This window comes from Molothrus aeneus, chromosome 5 (assembly GCF_037042795.1).
Source record: "Molothrus aeneus isolate 106 chromosome 5, BPBGC_Maene_1.0, whole genome shotgun sequence".
Classification (NCBI taxonomy): Eukaryota; Metazoa; Chordata; class Aves; order Passeriformes; family Icteridae; genus Molothrus; species Molothrus aeneus.
Genome location: NC_089650.1, coordinates 56,722,383 through 56,734,053, shown reverse-complemented (window position 1 = coordinate 56,734,053; position 11,671 = coordinate 56,722,383). Strand labels below are relative to the sequence as shown.

General features: G+C 38.7%; 1 protein-coding gene across 1 annotated transcript; it reads left to right on the top strand.

Annotated features, from left to right (window-relative positions):
* The first annotated feature begins 23 nt into the window (after positions 1-23).
* Positions 24-11,565, top strand: RINT1 (RAD50 interactor 1). Its single transcript, XM_066550833.1, has 14 exons — positions 24-225; positions 1,242-1,466; positions 1,630-1,871; positions 2,038-2,211; positions 2,289-2,438; positions 3,698-3,854; positions 5,637-5,747; positions 5,930-6,155; positions 6,744-6,881; positions 7,640-7,839; positions 9,053-9,267; positions 9,949-10,129; positions 10,213-10,331; positions 10,908-11,565. Exons 2-14 carry the CDS (start codon positions 1,290-1,292, stop codon positions 11,119-11,121), a joined length of 2,304 nt encoding a protein of 767 aa, XP_066406930.1. The 5' UTR covers positions 24-225; positions 1,242-1,289; the 3' UTR covers positions 11,122-11,565.
* The last annotated feature ends 106 nt before the right edge of the window (positions 11,566-11,671 follow it).

Below are 11,671 nucleotides of genomic sequence, written 5' to 3'. Positions count from 1 at the left end.
GGGCGGCGGCTCCCGCACCCTCCCGTTCCCGCGGGGCCGTCCTGCGAGGGGAAGCGGCGGCTCGTCGGCCGCGGTCGGGGAGGAAGGGCTCGCCGAGCTGCCGCCCGGCTGAGGGGCTGCCCGGCCGCCCAGCCCGGGCCGCGGTCGGTGGCGCTCCGCTCGCAGCCTCCCGGAGCCCGCAGAGCCTCCAGCCGGCCCTTGGAAGGGCCCGGCCCTCTGGCCCAGGTGGGTGCTGAGCCGCGGGGCTGAGCAGGCAGCTGGCGGGAGGGATGCGCCCACACACCTGTTCCTGTCTTGTGTAACCCGATCCCTTCCACTACGTATGCAAAGAGCACCGTTTGGTTAGTTTTTTTCCTGCTGTATAATGTTTACATTGCTGCAAACAGGAATTTTCTGCTCTGCTTTCTGTATTCGATTATTCCTCTGCAGCACTCTTGGTCACCCAGTTTGTTCTGCCTGCTGCTCTCTATTGCCTCTGCAACTCAGGCTCACCAGCTGCGCCCCTTTCTCGCTGCTGTTGTCGTTTTAATAGGGATTTCAACTTAATTAAAGGTAGTAGCAGACGAAGTGCAAGTGTATCGGGTTTTATTTTCAAATAGTGTTTAGAAAGTAACACGAAGAAGTAGAGGATTGAACTAGCCAAACAGTTGTCATTGTTGCCTTTTTTGTTTCGCTGTGAACATCCTCTCACTGTCAGGTTTCTCTGGATGCTGCCAAATGTGTGGATCAGCAAGTGTCTTTTATGTTATACTGTGTGGGGGGGTTTTTTTGGTAAATATTTCAGTGATGTATTTGCTTTCCAAATTATTTTAAGGCCCACATGGTACTTTGCTAGTAATACAATTGTCATGAGTTGGTAACTCTGAAATTTCCTAAACTTGTGAAAAGGGAAAGTGGAACATTATCTTCCTTAGCATTTTACAATTTTTTTAGTTTTCATTACATTTTCTGTATTATATATGTAGGAACTACATCTTTCTTGAACTATTTTAAATAAAATTCATGCTCTTGGGGAAGGAAGAAATTAACAGATGTGTTTCTCTTCGGTAGTTAATATATAATAAATCACCAGTTGGATATGTCAGCAAGGTTTTGTCAGACCTGACTTAAGCCAGCAAATTGTCTCACTTAAGACAGTATAATTCATGAATATGGTATTTCAGTCTCAGTTTAAATTGAATTGCCCAGCTTTTCATGGAGTTTTGTTCCTCAATAGATAATATTTGCTTGTTCTGTCTTAGTGTCGGCTAATTAGAAGTCATATACTCAGTACTGCAGAGGAAGAAGCCATGGCAAGCATTGCTGTTAGAAAGAAAGAAGTCACTAGAGATCTAGACCACTGTGATATCCCATACTATGTTTCTGAATTTGTGGAAAGAGAACTTGGAAATGACTATGATTCCCTGGGGAAGCTAGACAGCCTGATTGAAAAGCTATCTGAAAACAAAAAGCATTTAGAAGAACAGGTAAGCATCTTTCTGTTTCATTTTTTTTCTTCTTCTGAACACACTGTATGATTGATTGAGATTCTAACTAAATTAAATGTATCAGTGGGCCTGATATACAGTGGCACTGCTCTACACAGTGCAGTGGTTTTATGTCTGCCTTAACACATCTCCGTCAATGCAGGTACTTACAGTTTCGTCAGAAGTCCCTAAAAGAATTCAGAATGCCTTAAAGAATGCAGAAGATTCCAAAAAGTCTCTGAGTCAGCTTCTGGAGGAGGAAACTGTTCTGTCAGAGTCCATCAATAGCCACTTGCTGCAAGCTGAGCCCTGGATGGAGGATCTGGATGTGCTGATAGGTCAGGTGGAGGAGATCGAGCGACACCTGGCCTACCTCCAGTGGATTTCTCGCATAGAAGAGCTCAGGTAGTTCTGAGTGCTGTATGTATGTTCTGAGAATGGTGACCTGGTTTATCCCCTTATTAAAATATTTCAAATTCAGGAAAGTTTTGTCTTTACTTTTCAATATCTGAATGATTCTTTTCTGTTATCATTAATGAATATTTGGCCTTGTGTTTTTGGTGTTTTATAGTGATAGCATTCAGCAATATCTGATGACCAACAATGTTCCAGAGGCAGCCAGTACTCTAGCATTCATGGCAGAACTGGATATTAAACTTCAGGAGTCATCTTGTTCTCATCTTCTTGCTTTTGTGAGATCCACTGTTAAATTCTGGCATAAAATCCTTAAGGACAAATTGACAAGGTAAGAGAGATACTGTGACTCCCTCATCTTTGTGTTGTTCTGTCAGTTGGTGTCCAAGTGCTTATTTTGTGTTGTAGTGACTTTGAGGAGGTGCTGACACAGCTCCGCTGGCCCTTTGTGGGGCCACCTCAGTCCCAGGCATTTGGCCTTGCTGCACCAGCCAACGCTCCTGAGGTGTACAGCAACCTGGAGATGCTGTTCTGTCAGCTTCTGAAACTGCAAACCTCGTATCCTTTAAATTCTTGCAGTGTATTTTAGCAAGAATAAAAACTGTTAGAGATGCACGTCCTGAAGAAGAATTATTTTAAATTTTATTCTCCCTAAAGACAGAAGATAATTTATGTTACTTTGTATTAACAATTGAATGTTGTGGGGATTGGGTTTGTTGGTTTTTTTTTGGTGGTGGTGGTGGTGGTAGTGGTTTGTTTTTTTTTTGTTTTGTTTTGGGTTTTTTTTTTTTGTTTTTTTGTTTGTTTGGGTTTTTTTTGGGGGGGAGGGGGTTGGCATTTAGAAACTGCCAAGTGCCAAAGTTGTCCTTTTTGTCAGTAGCAACATTTTAACTCCAAGTCATCAGATCCAATGCTCTCATGGTAGCTCACAGTTTAGGTTGCATGAGGATTTGGCCTTACACTGTTTGGAATCATTACCCATGCATGTTAATGAAAAAATGGTGATGTGTGTTTTATTAGACACAGTTAATTCTTTTCCTTTTATAGCCTTATGTGAAATAACCTTTAATACTTTAATATGTCCCACCCCAGAAAGAAAAAAAGGGAAAACATACATATCTTGGAAGGAGACTTTACAAAAAGGGGAGACTGCAGGAGGATTTCTGTTGTGCAGCAATCATAGTCTGCCTTTGAGGTTGCTCAGAGGGCACTGCTGCTCATTCTGTCCCTGATTAATTCACAAAAAATCAGTTAAAACTAAAGCTCAACTAAGCCTTTGTGTATGTGTGTGTCTGTGTGTGACTGTGGCTTGTGGCTGCTTTTTTTTTTTTTAAATCACATAGTGGAAAGATGCAAGGCCATTGTGCACAATCCTGAGTTGGTAACAATTTTGGTTTGGCAGGTTTGGCTCACTTAAATCCATTACATGAAAATGGGAAATCATGTGTTGCATTTATTAATCCCAGGAGTCTTTATCCTCCTTTAACAAATATGAATAAGTGTGTCTCTTGGACAGCCACTGTGTTTGTTTCTGAAAATGTTGCTTTGTTGGGTTCTTGCAAGTTTCCTAAATCAAACAGACTTAAGGGACATATATTGTCATTGAAAAAATAAACCCTAAAGGCCTGAGTTATATTTAATACTAATAAAGTGGAATATTTTGAGTATCTTTTATAAGGAATTGTATTGTTTTCATAGTACTGCCTTCAGTCAATAGTGTAGAACTAAGCAGTGTTCATTTTTATAAACCTGTTCTATTGAAATGATGGTGCTGGGGTAATTCAACACTTACATCCATCCTTGACTGTCAATCTTAGAGATGAGCTGTTAACCAAACCCAAACAATTGCCAGAAAAGTACTCTTTACCCCCTTCACCACCAGTCATCCTTCCAATACAGATCATGCTGAATCCTCTTCAGAAAAGATTCAAGTATCATTTCACTGGAAATAAACAAACCAATGTCCTTAACAAGGTATGGGAGAAAGTGGTTTGACATTCTTAAATTGCTTTGTAAGCAACCTCTAGATTGCTGTGTTTAAATTGTATAGATTTCACATTTTCCAAAATTAGGACTCTTCAAAACAGTGCAGTTCTTGTGCCTATCTAAGTGTGGACAGACATCAAGATAGCACTTGGAGACCTTTCAGAGACACAGGCATTTTCTCTGGGTGAGGCAATATTTTTCACTTGCCCAGACTCCTCATAAGGCATCATTACAATCTTAGACTGACTCCCATCTGTTCACAGGTTTTGATTAATTTCCTCTGTCTTGTTGCAAGTGGTTTTGCACTGCTCTGTATTTCTTGAGCTCAAAGGCTGTGACTTTGATTTTTGGCACTGTGTTTTGCTACCTTCATGTAACTGAAAATGTTGGATATGAAATGTGATTAGTCTAAAGATACTGTTAAATAATTATTTTTTTAATGGGTTGAATTTTTAAATTGACATAAAAGAAGAGATGCTGAGTTTATCAATTGGAAACTGACTCACTTCCTGTGTGAATTGCCTTCAAAGACTGAGGATTTTTATCTGAGAATTACCATTGGAATAGGTTTCATTGCATTAATGCCACTGCAACATCTGGAGGAGAGTTTAGGAGCTGTTTTGTAACAGTCCTGTTGCACAGGTCTGCTTATGATCACCATCTTGTGTAAATCTAAATACATTTGCAATCTTGACAGATGCTACTACAGATCTTTTTAAAATACTGTTGTGTATGTTAGTGGGAAAAACATGTTTTAGATATGAACAAAATTATTTTAAAAGCAAATGGAAAATTTCTGTTGAAGACATTGAATTTGCCAACAATAGGTGAACAGCTATTTTAAAAATAAGAACCTATTAAAAATGTTACAGGGAATCTAGTGTCAGGTCAGAAAGATATTTCAACAGGGCATTGCTGAAATTTGGTTTGGGTTTTTTGTTTAGTAATTACTTGGGAAATGCAATAAAGAAAATATCAATGTAAAATATTTAAAAGACAGCAACCTGGACAAGATTAACAGTATTTCAGAGGAGAGGCTCAGAGTTCACAATGACCTTGCCCAGCTGGGGAAGGACTGTCAAAAAAACTCAACAACCCAAGCATGATAAAATTAATGAGACAAGTGAAAATGAATACAGGGGTGAGAAACAGACACACAGAATGTGAGTGCACCTCAGCAGAAGGTTCTTTAGCTGTCGGCAGTGAGGAAACAGGAGCTGCTTCCAGTTGCACTAACACTGAAAGAAGTTCATCAAAACCTGCAGCCCATACTTTTAGGTGTGGAAACTTGAAAAAGCTTAAAGGCATTAAAATGTGAAATGAGAGGGTGATAGATTCCCTGCTTCTAGGGGGAAGGTGGGGCTGAGGTTAGGTACAATTACAATAAAGTAAGAGCAGAGCTTTTCTCAAGAGCACATCCTTTTTGTTGTACCAAGAAATAAGGGCCACACAGGAGAACAGGAGGAAGTATATGGAGCAGAAACAAGGCTCTCATGAGTGAGAAAGCAGTAGAGAAAGGAGAAATAATAATGTAACTTTTGCTTGAGAAACACAATATTTGTTACATTTAAGACAATGCAAGTCCAGAAATATTTTTCTGATAATGCTTTTATATAAATGAAAGTTAAGTAAAACAGAGTGAAAGACTTGTGTGACCTGAGTTCATGTGGGGGAAGAGAGTTGTATTTTTAGAAATTTGTCCTAAAATACTAGTAGCACTTGAGTAAATGTTTGGATGCATTTAATAATTTCTTTTCCTTTTTAAATAAGCCTGAGTGGTATTTAACACAAGTACTTATGTGGATTGGAAATCATTCAAAGTTCCTTGATGACAAAATCCAGCCAATACTGGACAAGGCAGGATCATCAGTGAATGCTGGGGTAAGTAATGAAATGGATTGTAAATGTGAATATAAATATCAAAGTCAGCTTCTGATAGATATTTGGCCTATTTCCACTGAGATGTGTATGTGGTGAGACTTAGTCTAGTAGCAGTTTCTTGTGTACATGTTTGCACGTGTCAGTACTTCCTGTCTCTGACATTCACTTCTTTCCTTCCAAAGCTTGAATTCTCTCGTGCTCTAGTAATGCTGATTTTGGAGAAGTTGGCTGCTGATATTCCCTGCCTGTTGTATGATGATACACTCTTTTGTCACCTCGTGGATGAGGTCCTTCTATTTGAGAGAGAGTTATACAGCGTCCATGGTTATCTCAGCAGCCTTCCCAGCTGCATGCATATTCTGTCAGAAGAATCCTGCTTCCAGAGGTGGCTAACAGTGGAAAAAAAATGTAAGACTTCCAGTGCATTCTGTTGGCCTTTATATTTAACAGTCACAAAGTATGTGTCTACTTACACAGCTACCCTTCTTAAACAGGATAAGTCACTTGGACAGGGCTACTGCCAAAAACATATGTATTTTTATGCTCTGTAATTATTCTGAATAAAAATTGATTAGGTTTCAACAGTGCCTCTGTATTTTGTGGAACACTTGTCCCTAAGCTGTATGCAATCAAGTAGGCTTATTTTTAGACAAATGTCATGTGTGTGCAGACAGAGATGGACTTTAAATTGAAATAAGGGCAAGGTATTAGTTTTTGAGAAATGAAGAAGAAATATATTGGAAAAGAGCAAGCCAAATATTAAAAAACAAAACCAACCCCCCAATCAATTCTGGCATTTAACTCTGCTAACAGTGTTGCAAATAGATATATTAAAGCTGGTTTTGTATGAAACGACTTGTCAGTAATTTTTTATAAACTGAAAATGCAAAATTTAACTTACCAGAGATAAGGCTTTTATATTAGTATACTTTAGAGGAGCTTTTGTTAGACTTTTTTTTAATTAAAAACTTAACTTATAAGTTTTTTGCATTTCAGTTGCTCTTCAGAAAATGGACTCTATGCTTTCTTCAGAGGCTGCATGGATATCACAGTACAAAGATATCACTGATGTAGATGAAATGAAAGTTCCAGACTGTGCTGAAACTTTTATGACTCTCTTGTTAGTTATAACAGGTAATTATATCTATGGGCATTGCTCTTGTTTGTAATGAGCAGTAAAAAACCTTCAGCTAACAGACTTCTTTACTAAATAGTTTACTAAATATTCATTGTCAGCAGTAGTCACCAAATAAACGTGCAAAGCTGTGATATTTGCAGTTTAATAAAAACTTCCTGTTCATTTTGTATTTTGGACACTAACTCATGCATGAGTAATCTTGACCTAGTGACATGTTTGCAAAATAATAATTATAAATATACATTTGATATTTACCATATTCTCTCATAGTTGGCAGAATATACTTTGTTGCAATGGAGTAATAAATCCTAATAGTTCTTTTGAATCTGTATCAATTCAGAAGCTATTAAGTAACTTCTCTTTTTTTGCAACAGTACATAAGAGCGAATTTGTTATTTGTTTTCAGGAGACCATTGCATCTCCAATGGCTTTGTCTTTCTCGGTGTGAGGATGCTTTAGGGGCCATGCTGGAGGGTGTGGTGTTATCACACATTGCCTCAAGTGTTAGAGTACAAACTGCTCGTGGAATCAGGAGGGGGAAGAAAGTCTGCATGTTTAGCTTTTGCATGGGCAGTTTCCCTGCAAACGTTGAAATATTGGCTGTTTTAAACACTGACAACTAAATACTGACTTTTTGATGTTCTCACAGGCATGAAGTGGTGCATGTATGTACCTGATGCCTGTGATGTTTCTTTTTGAAAAGCTTTTATTTAATGTTGAAAAGCCTAAAACCATTTTATTAATGTCTTTCCAGACAGGTATAAGAATCTTCCAACAGCTTCCAGAAAACTCCAGTTCCTGGGCCTACAGAAGGAGTTAGTGGATGATTTCAGGATACGATTAACTCAAGTGATGAAGGAAGAGACAAGAGCTTCCTTGGGATTCCGATACTGCGCAATCCTTAATGCTGTTAACTACATAGCAACAGTGCTGGCAGACTGGGCTGACAATGTAGTAAGTAAAAGTAAATATTCTTCTTTAGGAAAAAAATACTTTAAAATGGACTTGGGATGTTTGTTTTGTAACAAACATTTTGTTTTCAGTGCTTTTTGGGTGTATTCAGGAGAATTAATTACTGAAAAAGTAGAATGAGATATAAATTTGGATTTAGTAAAAGATGTATAAATAAGGACAGGTTACTGTTTGAAGCCTAAGCTGTCAATTATAAACTTTCTAGGGAAATGCAGAGAGAGCCTGGGAAACGGAATAACCTGAAGAGACCAAAAAACCTAGTCTCTTTTACATGCTTTTTATTGTAAAAAAAGGTGAATTGATTTTGAAGATCTCTGAACCAGAGCAGCAGCCTTTGCCTGGTGCTTGAACTCTTCCCATGGCAGGAGAGCCTAGACAGATCCATGTGTGTATCTGTGTTGCAGCACAGTTCAGGTGTGGCCCAGAAAGGCCACTCACTGATAACTGGGAATTAGTGACTGCTGTACAACAGCCTGGTGGCAGCACGGCCTAGTGAGGAATTGCAGCTTTTCTGCAGCTATTGCTGCTGAAGGTCAAAAAACCTTTTACACATGGAGCGTGCAGAATAAGGCATTGTGTGGGCTGTGGGCTGCCTCCAAATTCTTACTGTCTTCACAGGAAGCTGTGGCTCTAGCAGGGGATAATCTTGACTTGGTAGGATAGCAGCCTTCATGTTGTTTAACTGCATCTACTAGTGTCTTGATCTGCTTAAAAGCAAAACCAACAAGCTGTTGCCACAATGTCACATTGATCTCGATAAACTAAATTCATTTTCTTGCTGTTGTCAGCACAGTAAATTTATGATTCAAATGAATAATCATTGCTAAATAATTACAATTAAAGTTTATTTTTGCAGATCTTAAGGAGACCAAGGTAGGGTATTTTAAAAGCATGCTGCTGTCAATCTTAAAATATCTTTTCAGTATTTCTTTAGATCTCTTCCCTTTACCTATCTGCTGTTGTATCTGAAACATGTATCAGTTCCATCACTACGATTAAGCCACCATGTTCTGTTTTTCAACTAAATCAGGACCACAGGGAAGGACAAGAAAGTGTTTTTAAAATCTTAAATTTTTAACTTTATAAATGTGCCAGAGGAGAGTGTTTTCTACAACTGTGTGAACAAAGTACCAATGAAAAGTTCAAGGAGCAAGATTATTTTCTATGGTGTTCCTCTCTGGTTTTGTTTGCCTAGTTCTTCTTGCAGCTGCAGCAGGCTGAGCTAGAGGTCCGTGCAGAAAGTGACACCATGAGCCAGCTCCAGCTGGGACAGCTGGCATCCATGGAGAGCTCCGTCTTTGATGACATGATCAACCTCCTGGAGCGCCTCAAGCACGACATGCTGACACGACAAGTAGATCATGTCTTCAGAGAGGTCAAAGATGCTGCAAAGCTGTACAAAAAAGAGAGGTGATTCTGTTTATTTAATCTCTTTGCATGTTACAGGATTATTTCCTGTTAAAAATATTGAGGTAAGTAAAGGCAAGAATAGATAATAGGCAGTAATTTTTTTTTCTGGAGTAGGAAAGCTGCAGGGTAGTAAGTTCTGAAAAATACTCTTTATTCTTACCTGGGGACAATTGTCATGCTATGTTTTCTAAAGCAGTTCCACAATTAGTAGATGTATTAGTTTAAAATCCTAGGAAATATTCTGGATAGTTCTAGTTTTCTATTTTGAGCAGGAATTATTGTCTTCATAGTGGTATTGAAGATTTTATGCAAAATGGCCTGTCATGACTGTTCTGTCTTAACAGACTCCTAGGGCTTCTTGAATATTTTCTTCTGAGTAGAATTTCTGAAGTACTTAATAAAAGGAATAGAACTCAACAATTTTCAGATTAGATGGGGTTCCCTAGAATGACATGTTCAGAGATTTATAACTAAAGCATGAGTTTAATATTAAATGAAATTCAAACACAGCATTAGACTGATAACTTTTAGATTAGAAATGGGAAAGGATTCTCTGGAACATTGTAAATGGGTAAGATTTCTTTTTAAAGGGTAATTTGAACTTTGTTGTACTTTGTTGAACTCAGTTGTTGTAACATGAATAATTTCACTCTAATGACTGCAGTGCAATGGTTTCTTTAGGTGGTTGTCTTTACCCTCCCAAGCAGAGCAAGCAGTGATGTCCTTGTCGAGCACGGCGTGCCCGATGCTGCAGACACTGCGAGACCGTTTGCTGCAACTGGAGCAGCAGCTCTGCCACTCACTGTTCAAAATCTTCTGGCAAATGCTTGCAGAGAAAGTGGATCTGCACATCTATCAGGAGGTGGGTATCAGTGTGACCTGTGCAGCGCCCTGTAGGTGTCAGTGACTGGTTCAAACAGCAGATGCACCTCTTTGTGTTTGCAGATCATTATGGCAAATCATTTCAATGAAGGAGGAGCAGCACAACTCCAGTTCGACATGAGTCGGAATTTGTTCCCCCTATTTTCGCATTACTGCAAGAGGCCAGAAAACTACTTCAAGCAGTAAGTAGGCAAACTTCTGATCTACTGGTATCAGAAGGGTGTGTCTAGAGATATACAAGTGTTCTACTTAAAACCAAGATTTTTTCAATTAGTTTTGATCCACAATTTAAATGTGTGGATCATTTATGTGTCTGATGTTTTCAACTAGGAAAGCGATTCTGCAGCATGAACTCACACAGCAACAGGCTATGGCATGTGTCTTGGAGTATTTTGTGCAGTCAGGATGTCTAGATAAAATCATGGAAGGAATATTAAGAGGCACAAACTTCTGAATCTGGGGCCAAAGAAACTAGTCAAAGATACAGTTACAACACAACAAACTGTTGTTAGAAGGACTACTTTACTCAGAATTGCCTTGTGAGGCAGTCTAGTTGCTGTCAGGGATGAGAAGCTGCTACCTCATTTCTGGTTAGTCTATTTCACTGGCCCAGAGTGTCCTAAATAGTCCAGCATCAAAATCCTCAGCTGATTGGGGGTGAAATCTGAATATTTCTAAACCAACATGGAGCATGGAAGGGTTTTTTGTTACACTTAAATTTCTGCTGCTTACATTAATCCATGTAACTTTTCCTCTAGCATAAAAGAAGCCTGCATTATCTTGAACCTGAATATTGGCTCTGCTTTGCTTCTGAAGGATGTCCTGCAGTCAGCTTCAGAAAATGAACCATTAAAGCCCAGCCAGCCATCTGCAACAGCAGCACTAAATGAACTTGGAGTTTATAAACTGGCTCAAAGGGATGTTGAGATTCTTCTCAGTTTGAGAGCTAATTGGCCAAATACAGGAAAATAAAGACTTCTTCAGAAATGGTTAATAACTTGGTCTAGATTACTTATCCCAAGAGAAAGCAAAGCGAATATCTTGTAATATACTTCTTTCTTTCATTTCTATATGCTGAGAGATTGTTTTAATTGAATCTTAGGCCTTATTCTATACAGTTCAAAGAAAAAATTCAAAATGCTACTGCCTTGGTGTTGAACTGTGCAGATCTTATTTTCCATGGCCACCTTGCCATTGCATTTGGAAGCTAAAACTGTTCATCTCTAAGGAATAGTCTGCCTTGTCTGCATCATTCGAAGGAACAGAGTATTTACAGTATAAATGCAGTTTTGTACAACGTGGGCTAATGTTCCCTATGAACTGCTCAGTCTTGAGTTAAACACAGATGTTTTAGATCTCCAAATTCCAGATAATGGATGTTCTGTATTAAAATGTATATAATCAATGCAGAAGGAAGGAATGTGTCACTGTTTTCTTCATACAAATTAAGATAGTCTTTTACAGAAAAAACAATAGCCTAATTTTTAAAAAAAGTTTCTTCTTATAAATTGAACATTGTGTG

What these genes read in the sequence shown, in the direction of transcription:
- RINT1 (XM_066550833.1), top strand. Translation starts at nt 1,290, where the DNA reads ATGGCAAGCATTGCTGTTAGAAAGAAAGAAGTCACTAGAGATCTAGAC. An exon ending in CTTAAGGACAAATTGACAAG is followed by an intron (nt 2,212 to 2,288) that starts GTAAGAGAGATA and finishes TTTGTGTTGTAG; the next exon opens with TGACTTTGAGGAGGTGCTGA. An exon ending in AAACCAATGTCCTTAACAAG is followed by an intron (nt 3,855 to 5,636) that starts GTATGGGAGAAA and finishes TTTTTAAATAAG; the next exon opens with CCTGAGTGGTATTTAACACA.